General features: G+C 37.0%; 1 protein-coding gene across 1 annotated transcript; it reads right to left on the bottom strand.

Moving 5' to 3' along the window:
* Window positions 1-9,342: 9,342 nt before the first annotated feature.
* Window positions 9,343-10,286, bottom strand: LOC111540925 (olfactory receptor 51A4-like). The gene is given in 2 exon segments (XM_023209608.1): window positions 9,343-9,899; window positions 9,902-10,286. Coding segments are annotated over 2 exon segments (939 nt in total). The 5' UTR covers window positions 10,284-10,286.
* Window positions 10,287-13,443: the final 3,157 nt, after the last annotated feature.

The following is a 13,443-nucleotide window of genomic DNA, read 5'->3' as shown; positions in this document are numbered from 1 at the left end:
TGCTAATCCTGAGTGTCAAAAATTGCTGCGTCCTCTAAAGGCCGGTGGAGCTGATATAGATGAATACATTAGGGCTTGTGCAGGTGTTGGAGGGGCCATTTATAATGCTCAATTGTTTGCTGGGGCACTTTCTAAGGCTTTAAGAGGCAGTTCTAAACAAGGTGTATGTTATCACTGTGGAAAACCTGGTCATTTTAAAAAGGAATGCAGGAAAAAACTAGGCTCTTCTGCCTCAAAAGAAAAAAGGTTACCTTCTGAGGTATGCAAACGATGTGGGAAAGGTCGACATTGGACAAATGAATGTCGTTCTAAAACTGATAAGGGTGGAAACTTGTTGTCGCCCCTTCCGGGAAACGGGAGTCGGGGCCCGCAGGCTTGGGGCCCCAACAATTACAATGCAGGCCTACCACAATACCCTGTAAGCAATGGTTTACAACTTCAAGGAGTGACTTCAAGTCCTCCTTAAGAGCATCACACCTTACCCCAGTTTCTCAGCTTTATGCAGCAACTAAGCAAAGTGCTGCTGCTGACTTAGCTATTACTCAGCCTTATACTCTGTCTCCTAATGGAGGAATATATCAGTTGGCTACTGGAGTGTGTGGTCCTTTACCAAAGGGACATGTAGGACTTTTGTTAGGTCGAAGCAGCAGTGCTATGCGAGGATTAATGGTGGTCCCAGGAATTATTGATCCTGATTTTACTGATGAAATCCTTATTATGGTAGAAGTCTCACAATTCATGCACCTAGAGGCAGGGGAATGTATTGCACAATTGCTTTTATTGCTTTTTTTTCCTTTTCTTATCTGGAGATGTGTCTCGACAAGAAGGTTTCGGTAGTACTGGGAAAACTGTTTTCTGGGAAACTTTAATTTCTGATCAAAAACCTTTATGTTCATTGCAAATTAATGGGATACTTTTTGAGGGATTAGTCGACACAGGAGCGAATGTATCTATTATATGCTTGGCTCAATGGCCTGATCATTGGAAAAGGAAACAAGTATCGGTTACTGTATCCGGCCTAGGTACTGCTTCCATAGTCTACCAAAGTGTCGAGCCCCTGAACTGTGTAGGATCTAAAGGACAACAAGGAAAAGTGTGCTTTAATATTGTTCTCATTAATATTAACTTTTGGGGCCGTGATCTTTTACAACAATTTGGTGCCTTTTTAAGCATTCCTCATATTTCTTCAGCTGCCAAAAATATGATGTTCAAAATGGGCTACAATCCTTTAAACTCTTAGCCACTGTCCACAAGCCTGTTTGGGTGGAACAGTGGCCATTATCTAAAGAAAAACTTAAGGCTTTAAAGAATTTAGTTAAGGAACAAATGGCCGAGGGGCATATTGAACCAGGTACTTCTACATGGAATTCCCCTGTGTTTGTCTTGTCATTAAAAAGAAAAGTGGAAAATGGCATTTATTAACTGATCTTAGAGCTGTAAATGCTTGTATTCAACCTATGAGGACTTTACAACCTGGGCTTCCTAATCCAACTCTTAAATTAATGGTTATAGATCTTAAAGATTTTTTTTTTTTTACTATCCTGTGACAATCCCAAAATTGTGACCCAAATATAATAATGGACAGCCTATTCAAAGATATCAATGGAAAGTTCTTCCTCAAGGTATGCTTAATAGTCCAACTATTTGTCAAACTTTCGTAGGTGATATTTTATATGCTGCAGAAACAAGAGACAAATTAATTGACTGTTACACATTTCTGCAAGCAGAGGTTGCCAACGCAGGACTAACAATAGCATCTAATAAGATCCAAACCTCTGATCCTTCTTATTATTTAGAGATGCAGATAAAAAAATAGAAAAATTAAGCCACAAAAAATAAAAATAAAAAAGATACATTAAAAACATTAAATAACTTTCAGAAATTGCTAGGCAATATTAATTGGATTCAGCCAACTCTAGGCATTCCTACTTATGCCATGTCAAATTTGTTCTCTATCCTAAGAGGAGATCCAGACTTAAATAGTAAAAGAATATTAACCCCAAAGGCAACAAAAAAAATTAAATTAGTGGAAGAAAAAATTCAGTCAGCACAAATAAGTAGAATAGATTCTTTAGCCCCACTCCAACTTTTGATTTTTGCCACTACACATTCTCCAACAGGCATCATTGTTCAAAATACTGATCCTGTGGAGTGGATCACAGTACAATTAAGACTTTTACATTGTACTTAGATCAAATAGCTACATTAATTGGTCAGACAAGATTACGAATAATAAAATTGTGTGGAAATGATCCAGACAAAATAGTTGTTCCTTTAACCAAGGAACAAGTTAAACAAGCCTTTATCAATTCTGGTGCATGGCAAATTGGCCTTGCTGATTTTGTGGGAATTATTGATAATCATTACCCAAAAACAAAAATTTTCCAGTTTTTACAATTGACTACTTAGATTTTACCTAAAATTACCAGACATGAACCTTTAGAAAATGCTCTGACAGTATTTACTGATGGAAACAGGCAATGGAAAAGCGGCTTACACAGGGCCAAAAGAGCGAGTAATCAAAACTCAATATCAATCAGCTCAAAGGGCAGAGTTGGTTACAGTCATTACAGTGTTAGAAGATTTTAATCAACCTGTTAATATTATATCAGATTCTGCATATGTAGTACAGACTACAAGGGATGTTGAGACAGTTCTAATTAAATATAGCATGGACACCTGCCCAATCAAGAGGCAGGAGTTAATCCCAGAGGTCTGTGTCCTAATGCATTATGGCAAATGGATGTTACCCATGTACCTTCATTTGGAAAATTATCATATGTTCAGGTAACAATTGATACTTATTCACATTTCATATGGGCAACATGCCAGACAGGAGAAAGTACTTCCCATGTTAAAAAAGCATTTATTATCTTGTTTTGCTGTAATGGGAGTTCCAGAAAAAAAATTAAAACTGACAATGGACCAGGTTATTGTAGTAAAGTTTTCCAAAAATTCTTAAATCAGTGGAATATTACACATACAACAGAAATTCCTTATAATTCCCAAGGACAGGCCATAGTTGAAAGAACTAATAGGACACTCAAAACTCAGTTAGTTAAACAAAAAAAGGGGGAAATGGGCGAGATTCTCCAATACATTAAATTCTGAAAGCCCTTTTTACTTTAAATTATCTCAACCATTGGCGCCAATTACAGCAGTCTGCAGCGGTGAAACATTTTCAACAGCCTTTAGAAAAGCTGCAAAACAGTAATCTGTCGGTGTATTATCCTTCATTACAAGGGAAATATTTAAAAGGAAAAGTTTCACAATGCGGCCGAGGCTATGCTCTTGTCTGTACAGGTGCCGGAGACTAGTGGTTTCCATCTCGATGGTTGAAACAGTGCCTTGGCGAAGAGGAGCCGATCTGAAGAATTCCTCAAGGAATTTCAGGAGCTAAATCTGAGCGCTCAGAGAACATTCACCTTCAGGACTGGGCCTGCGGAGCCCCCGACATGGGGTCAACTGAAAAAGCTTACTCAGAAAGCTGAAGGGGTTGTTCAACAAGCTGGGCAGCCCAAAACCCCACTGACTTTATTCCTGGCTATGCTGGCCATAGTAAATTGTCAGGTAACGGCTGGAGAATTTACATACTGGGCTTGTATTCCTTTTCCACCCTTATATCAAGGTGTGGCCTGGGGAGACAGAGAAGTCCCAGTATTTACTAATGATACTGCTTGGATGCCATTGCCTTTTTTAAACCAGGATCCTAAATTAGACACTGGCACAGTAAATAGTTCATATCAATTTGGGGTTGAAGGGTTACCTATATGTCTCGGGAGTAGTCCACATTGTCTGCATCTTTCTCATGAGGTTTGGGCTGTTCGCTATAACTATAGTCATATCTCTGCCTTTACTATGATTATTGTGGCTCAAAGTTTTAAGTATAATCATACTGCAGTACTCAATGAAACTCTACCAACTACATTATATTTATGCCCTATCCCTAATGTGAACGGAGGTGTTTACCAATTAGAGTGGACTAGGTGTAGAGGTAGTGGGCCATGATTAAAAGGAAAAGGTCGTAATTACCTTATCACAGATTGGAGTGTACATGGAGATTTTCAAACTAAATTTAGTCATGTCAACCTACATTGGCATAAAGGTAATCACAGCATTTCTGCGGATGGCATTGAAACTATTATTTGGCATGATGGTGGTCTATCACCCCTTATGCCGCATTTGGCTAATACCTCACAAATACAAAGTTATATTTGGAAGTTGCTAGCTGCTGATAAACCAATGTTCACTTTCACGGGAAACATGTCCTTAAATCTTACTACTAATATTGCTAACCCTTTCCATATATCTTTGCATCGAAATAGTTCTAGATATGTTATTGCATGTGTAAGAAAGCCTTACTTGTTGTTGACAGGAACTTTTAATTGGGATAATAATACAGGGGTAGTTAACTGTACAAACAATTGTACATTCTTAAGTTGTATAAATACTACTTGGTGGAATAATAATTGGAATGAGTCTCATTCCGATTTATATATACTAAGAGCCAGAAAAGAATCCTGGCTACCTATAAACTTAACACGTACTTGGAGTGAATCTGCTGGGGTTACTCAAATCTACAAGGCTATGCAAGATCTTGTCCACTGCAGTCGGAGGATGGTTGGAATCATCGTGACCGCGGTGATAGGGCTTGTAGCAATTGCTTCCACCGCTGCTGTTGCTGGACTAGCTCTACACCAGAGTATACAAAATGCAGAATTTGTGCAACAGTGGCATGAACAATCACATTTGTTGTGGCAGCAGCAACGAGACACAGATGCTCATTTGACTAAGCGAGTGGATAATCTGGAACTAGCAGTTTCTTGGTTGGGAGATCAGCTAACAGTGTTTAATACACGAGCTTTGTTGAAATGTGATTGGAATACTACCCAATTTTGTATTACTCCTGTTCCTTTTAACAGCACTGTACATAATTGGACTGAGATAAAGAGACTTTTAATTGGTCATAATAATCTTTCCCTAAAAATACAAGAATTAACACAGAACATTTCTGAAACATTTTGTAATCAGTTACCATTGCTGACTGGTGCAGATCTGATGACTGGTATTGCACAAAGTTTGACGTCTTTGAACCCTATGAGCTCTGTAAAAACCTTACTGACCTCTATTTCTAGCAATGTATTGACTGTTGTTCTTTTGTCATTTTCACAGTCTGCTGGAGACGGTGCCAAAAGACAAACACCGAATCCCAGGGAGCTCAACATGTAATGATAGTTTTGAAAGAAATTCAAACTTGTAAATAAGGAAAGGGGAAATGTAGAGGACTATCTGCTTTTACAACTGAGCAGGCCATTCCCCCATTAACATTATAGTCCCGCTCTTGCCAACGAAGCTGGGCATTCCTCCTCTGCAAACAGGGAGGACAAAGGAGCCTACAAGACTGGCCTCAGTTGCAAATAGCAGACCCTGGGGGCTTGTTTATATGTAAACATCTTGGAAATTCAGAAAGTCAGGGAAAGATCAGAGAAACAACAATGTGTCTGGTGACTTGCTAACATTCCACAAAGGACGGTATAAAATAAAGCAGAGCCTGTCGTTCGGGGCGGCCGCCACGTTTGTCTCGTTTGTCTCGTCTTGTGTTGTCTTGTGTGTTCATTCCTTTGTTCAGGAAACACGCGGACCCCAACATCGGTAATATAATCAGTGTTTTCAATTGTGTCCTGTTACAGATTCTTTTTGAACTTATCTGATAACTATTTTACACAGATATAAGAATATTCAATAGACGTTTCAAAATTCTGAAGGAATCAGGTAAGGAGAAAAGAAAAATGTTTCATATTTGTTTACAGCATATAATCTACTAAATTTCTGTAACTTACATATTGCTTGAGAGAAAAGGGAAAGGGACTTCTTATATTCAGAAAATAAGACATTGAAGAATCAACAGTGTTTCAAAACAAAACCCATAATTATTCTTTATGAATTCATTCAATCCCATGTAATATATTTTGTTTTGCTTGGTTTTATGTTAGCAGTTTCATGAACCCATTCAATTATAAAGAGTTAATTTGACAAGATCTTTGGTTGTTTCTGTGACACCCAACAAAAATAATAACTGGAATTACTACTGATAGCATTATATTAGGGCATATCATAAATAGAAAAATAATTCACAAATTTCTATTTACATGATTTCAGAAATAGTAACATTTTGACAATACAAATATAACCTAGGAAAGGTTAATTATCTTTTTTATTTGACAATGTTTCCATGAAATTTAGCAAGTAAAATAAACCAAATTATTTTTTAACTTTTCTCTTTCCATGGTGAAAGAACAAATCTTTTGAGAGTTTTCAGAGGCCCTCTGGGAAATCTCAAGATCAATTCAAGAACAGGAAGATTTCATTTAGGATTTGATTTTGGAAAGGCAACATTTTCAAAAATTAAAAAAAAAAAAAGCTCTTTTAAAAATGAGAAGTTTTGATTCTCTTAAATAATTAATTATTTTCTTAAAATAATCTCTTAAATAGTCTTTATCATAGCATAAATATTAGGATAAAATGCAGCAAACTATTCTGATAAGACATGGAACTTTGGTTTTCTAGTAGATTACTAAAATGGTACAGAAAAACACTTTTACAATTTCTTATTAAGAGCAGACAAATAATCCATGAAACTTTGCCATTTTTGTTTTGCATCTGTATTAAAGATAATTAAAGACATTAAAGATAATTAATAAAAATAAATAAATCCACTTACATATTTAGTCAACTTGACCACACATAAAATTCCTGTTTACAAATAATCTATACTTTTAAAAAATATCCATGTGAGTTTTCATTTTCTCATTCAGGAATACCTGGTCATACTTTAGAATGAAATTACTTTAGGATAAAATTACCTTTTTTTCCCCTAAACAACATCGTATCTTTCATACTTCATACTTTTTCTTCTTGAAAACACACTGGACTTTCCTTAAATGTTTTTTAAATAAGTTTTTTTCTTATTATTTTTAGTAGTTTTGTCCACATACATTGATTATAACATTTAACCATCAGTTTCTTTCTTTACAGAGAAAACTATAATAAGAAATAGACAAATGTGAATTGTCATAAGCCCAGATTTGGTAATAGGATTTCAAATTTATTAATACATAAATTCACAATTTCTAGAGGCATATACTTACTCATAGAACAATTTTTCAATGTGGCAAAAACATGTTTATTAACGAATTCAAATATATATAACTTCTATGGCACCATTTTGAGAGCAGGGTGACACCAGCACCATAAGCCCCTGAGGGGCCTGAGAATCAGCCCATCTAGGGCCATCGCTGATACCACCACCACTGGCACCTGTGCACAATGCCATGATGCAACAGCATGGGTCCTGGGGTGAAGGGAGTGAATAGACCTGGTGGTACATACAGTCAGCAAATATTCATGAAGGGAATTTCAATTGACTGAGAAATTCCCATTAGGAAAAGAAGAATCAAATGGAAGTAATAAAACATTCTCACACACCGTCATGAAAAAAATTCCAGCCCACTAATCAGGAAATAAATTTTAATCAAAATAAGGATCCAGGAAGAACGTATACCCCAAAAGTTGAGGAATAATCCCCACTCAAGACAGAGGCAGGAAGAAAGACTTCCAGCCTACCAGTTACCTGTCAAACAGAGAAGCCTGCACCTGGGCCTCCAACTCAGTTTCTGCTTACCTGGGATTGTAGCACAGTTTCTTGAGTACACACAAAATCTTAAGAATCAAATCTGTCCTTACGATTGTTCAATGGGCTGTCAAAAGTGTGTACATACGGTCCTGAGTGAAAAGTCTGGGGGTCCAATGATTAATGTGATCCTCAGTCATGGCACCTCAGTTACTTTTGATGCTTAAAGAACAGTAAGAAAAACTTTATTAACAGAGAGAGTAACATGATATGTATAGAGGTTTGTTGTAGAGGAGAGAGATTGGGCTCAAATCTAAATAAACAGTGAAAAGCATTTATGGATAAGGAGTAAGTTTGGGGCATAGGTTACTAAGTGGAAAATTATTAAAAGGAAACATCAAGAGTAGGGAAGACTCTGGCTCACCTGACATTCTTAGTGTTTTGTGTTGCTGTAAAGGAAAATATCTCAGTCTGTGTACTTTATAGCAAAATGGGTTTATTTGGCTCACAGTTCTGCATACTGTACAAGAAGCATGACACCAATATCTGGTTCTGGAGAGACCCTCAGAAAGTCTCTACTCATTGGTAGAAGGGTAAAGGGAGAATGTATCACATGGCAAGAGGAAGGAAGCAAGATAAAACGAAAGAGGAAGAAGTAGCCAAGCTCTTGTTAACAGCCAGATCTCACAGGAATGTAGAGTGAGAACTCATTCAGTCCTGCAAGAATGGTACCATGCCCTTCACGAGGGATTCACCCACATGACACAAACAACTCCACACTAGGGCCCATCTCCAACACTGGGGATTAAATTTTAACATGAGATTTGCAGGGGACAAATGTCCTAAGCATATAGTTGACTTAACAGGATTCTTGCTAACAGCAAGCCAGAATTGTCATACATCAAGTGGGGAATGGTAGAATATAAGGAAATCAATTAAACATCTAGAGTAATCAGATATGGAAGGGAAGGGGCTTTGGTTAAACTGACCTAGCATGACTCTTGCTAAAACTGAACAATACAGAGATGAATATGAAAATCAAGGCCAAGTTGAGAAGTAGAGGAGTGAGTCTTTGTCATTATGTAGAATTCCCATTGAAATGTCAAAGACAGGAATCTGTCACCTTAGAAGACGACATTTGATGCTCAGGAAGGAAATATTACAGTAAATAAAATGAGTAAATAAAGCCAATGTTTATTTTATTTTTATAATTTTTTCTCGTATGCATGCTAGTTTGTTTGAATAGTTTCATGTGCAAGAGTGTTAGTTATTGCCTATCTCAATTTCAGTTCCTGAGAAAAAGCACATACCTCAAAAATGTCAAAAGTATGTGTTGAAAATAAGTACTTTAAAGAGGTAGTCTTTGGTCACCTCTGATCACTGTCCAGTTGTCATGCAAGTGTATACCATTAATTTTCAAATTAACATATAGAATAGTCTTTTAATCATTATGAAAATGACAAGAAGACATTGTGTTCATAGGAGTGGTATGGGAAGCTGCAAAAAGAGTGAAATCTGGGAATATATTTTATTTACTTCAGAGCCCCAAGCCTAAATACTGAACCAACAGATTTTCAAGTTTGATTCTTTAATCCTAATAAAGAGATTGAGAAACTATATTGTAACATGATTAACATAGTATGTTTTCTTATTGATCTAGTCTGCTTGTTTTCTCAACATTGAGTTAAGCATCATGTGGTTAAGCATCCCCTTCAGCTTTGCTTCTGGCACAGTTTTTCTAAGAGGAGATTTCTTATCTGCTGGCTCTTCACACAGTTTACAATGGGGTTCATCAGGGGAGGCACAAGCAGAAAAACATCAACTATGAGGACCCTAGTGATTGGGAAACTATGTTTGGCAAACTGGTAGATGGCAGCTAGGGAGATAATGGGCTCATAGAAGATGAGCACAGCACAGATGTGGGAAACACATGTATTGAGGACCTTGAGCCTTTCCTTTTGTGATGCTATGCTCAACACTGCTTTCAGTATCAACATGTAGGACGTGAAAATAAATGTCAAGTCTATGATGCCTGTGAGAGCCATAAATAAGCCATAGATGATGTTGACCTTGTTGTCAGAGCAGACCAGTTTCATGACATCTTGATGGAGGCAGTAGGATTGGGACAGGAGGTTCTTCTTACAGTATTTTAGACATTTCAGAGTGAAAGGAAATGGGAGGATCAACAAAACATTTTTGAGAGAAAAAGCAAGCCCAATTTGAATGACTCTGGCACTGGTGAGGATGGAAGTGTATCTCAGGGGGTTGCAATGGCAATGAAGCGATCAAAGGACATTATAAGAAGTATAGATGACTCCATAGCTGAGAATCTATGGATGAGAAACTCTTGAGCAATACAGGCATCAGGGGAAATTCCTGGAGCATTGAACAGGAAAATCCTTAACATGGTAGGGAGAGAGGAGAGGGACAGCCCTAGGTCAGAGAGAGCCAACATGGAAAGAAAATAGTACATGGGCTCATGCAAAGAAGGCTCTGTTTTTATGAAAAATAGAATGGTACAATTCCCCAGGATAGCAACAGTGTACATGAGATATATCGGGAGAGAGATCCAAATGTTGGCATGTTCCATACCTGGGATCCCAACCAAGTAGAAAACAGAGATTTCCATTTCAGAGGTATTGAGAATGGACATCCCAGTATTTGAGGGCAAAGATGAGAAGCTCATAAGAGGTTTTCTGTAGAGGTATACATAGATTGGCTCAAATGCCTGGCTCTATCCTATTGAACTCATTGAGGTCTTATGACACCAGGTATATAGACAATTTTTAGAGACAAACCTAAAGGGAGAAATAGATAGGTAGACTCAACTAAAAACAAAAAACTGAGAGAAAAATGATGCAAATTGATATCAAAATCTAATCTTAAAATAGATACAGATTGTATTAGATACAAGTCCTATACAAGGACTACCGATCAACTGAGATAATTATACAGGCAAATATTATCCAACTCAAAGACTTGAGACTTTTGCTTTTTAATATAAATGTTGCAATATATGTCCTGTTTACGAATTTGTTTAAAATTTCTGTCATAAAAATTCAGCTGTAAAAAAGTTGTTTAAAATTTTGTTAAAAATTTATAATTTTTTTAAAAGTTCAAAGCATTTACATAAAATTCAGAAAAAGATACATACATGTATATAGTGGCTTCATTGTAAACATGGATTTTCTTTTCCTTTCCTCAAATCTTTTATATCTCTCAAAAATATGTTGTCATTTTTTATAGAGGATTTTGCAAAATTTATTTTTAGATCATTATGATTTTATTGCTATTCTTTAAAGAATCATTCATCCTCTATTATTTTCTATTTTTGTTAGTGATTACTGATTGTGTAGAGAAACAATATAAAATTTTGTTGTCAAAATCTATCATCCCATGCTGTTCTTTCTCTTTTTGTTTCTTTCCTCACTACCATAGATTTCTGAGTGCCTTTGCATCGTCTTCTTAACTCCATATACACCTTTGTAAAGAAATCCTAGGAAGGATTTGTATGTGGTACATGTACACCATGGAATATTATACAGCCATAAACGGAATGAGATCATTTCCTTTCTAGGGACATGGATGGAGCTGGAAGCTATTATCCTCAGCAAACTAATGCAGGAACAGAAAACCAAACACCTCATGTTCTCACTTATAAGTCAGAGCTGAATGAAGAGAACGAGAACACATGGACACAGAGAGAGGAACAACATACACTGGGGCCTGTCAGGCGTTGAGGTGGGGGGAGGAAGAGTATTAGGAAAAATAGCTAATGCATGCTGGGCTTAATACCTAGGTGATGGGTTGATGGGTGCAGCAAACCACTGTGGCACAGGTTTACCTATGTAACAAACCTGCATATCCTGCACATGTACCTCAGAACTTAAAATAAAATAACATTTTTTAAAAATACCTAGGAAGTTCTGGATTGAATAAGAAATTACATGCAAAAAAGCAAATAAAACACAAGAAAAAATAAGGCAAGTGTTAAGATAATATTTGCCTAGAGTTTAGAAGATCCTTACACAAAATCAGAGGAGGGCAATGTATAAATTTTTATTACTTCGGCTAATACCAGTATGATGGCTGTCTGTCTTAAACACTAATCCAGTTGTGTCAAGTGGCCCAACTACCAACTGAGGGCTCTTTGTATCTGTTAGGCCTAGTGTCCTCTAACTCCCAAGTCTTGCTTCTGATATTAATCTGAAAAGAGTGAGATTAAGTCTTCAATGGAAAACTGAAGATTTATTGTAACAGGGCTTGTAAGATTGTTATTTGCTTATTTATTCCATATGGTTGAATAGAGTTATAGGAAGTTCTTTCCCTCCAGGACAGAGGTTCAAAGTGTACTTAATGTTAAAATTATTTAGGTAAGTGAATCGTTTGAGAAGAATGTGCACCTTTTGCTGCTTGAGATCCTTCTGTATGGCTTTTGTATGAAATATAGCCAGTTCCGGCTTCACTGCCTCAAACTTATCTGTCATTGACTTCATCTCCCCTCCATGCTGTTCCGTCCTGTGCATATATGGAGACACCGTTCCTCTTTTGATTTCCTCCCAAAAGTTCTCTAGGGAACATCCTCCCAAAACTTTGGGTTGCCAAGGTGTTGGTATTGTTTTTGACATATAGTAACTGCTTTAACAGCTCTGCATCCTTTAATCAATGTACACTTTTTAAAATCTGAGCTTTAAATCCCTCCATGTTCAACCCAGCTAATAACTTTGAGCTCATATCAACCCTCTTAATAGGATAAAAATTACTTCGCAATCAGTGAGGAAAAGTGGGTATAAAAATCGTTCTTTAAGTAGAAAGCTGAAACTGGATCCTTTCCTTACTCCTTATACGAAGATTAATACGAAGATTAATTCAAGATGCATTAGAGACTTAAATGTTAGACCTATTACCGTAAAAACCCTAGAAGAAAATCTAGGTAGTACCATTCAGGACATAGGCATGGGCAAGGACTTCATGTCTAAAACACCAAAAGCAACGGCAGCAAAAGCCAAAATTGACAAATGGGATCTCATTAAACTAAAGAGCTTCTGCACAGCAAAAGAAACTACCATCAGAGTGAACAGGCAACCTACAGAATGGGAGAAAATTTTTGCAATCTACTCATCTGACAAAGGGCTAATTTCCAGAATCTACAAAGAACTCAAACAAATATACAAGGAAAAAACAAACAACCCCATCCAAAAGTGGGGAAAGGACATGAACAGACATTTCTCAAAAGAAGACATTCATACAGCCAACAGACACATGAAAAAATGCTCATCATCACTCGCCATCAGAGAAATGCAAATCAAAACCACAATGAGATACCATCTCACACCAGTTAGAATGGCAATCATTAAAAAATCAGGAAACAATAGGTGTTGGAGAGGATGTGGAGAAATAGGAACACTTTTACACTGTTGGTGGGATTGTAAACTAGTTCAACCATTATGGAAAACAGTATGGCAATTCCTCAAGGATCTAGAACTAGATGTACCATATGACCCAGCCATCCCACTACTGGGTATATACCCAAAGGATTATAAATTATGCTACTACAAAGACACATGCACACGTATGTTTATTGCAGCACTATTCACAATAGCAAAGACTTGGAATCAACCCAAATGTCCATCAGTGACAGACTGGATTAAGAAAATGTGGCACATATACACCATGGAATACTATGCAGCCATAAAAAAGGATGAGTTTGCGTCCTTTGTAGGGACATGGATGCAGCTAGAAACCATCATTCTTAGCAAACTATCACAAGAACAGAAAACCAAACACCGCATGTTCTCACTCATAGGTGGGAA

This window comes from Piliocolobus tephrosceles, chromosome 13 (genome assembly GCF_002776525.5).
Source record: "Piliocolobus tephrosceles isolate RC106 chromosome 13, ASM277652v3, whole genome shotgun sequence".
Taxonomy (NCBI): domain Eukaryota; kingdom Metazoa; phylum Chordata; class Mammalia; order Primates; family Cercopithecidae; genus Piliocolobus; species Piliocolobus tephrosceles.
Note: the sequence above shows the minus strand (reverse complement) of the source record. Positions and strands in the feature narration are given on the sequence as shown.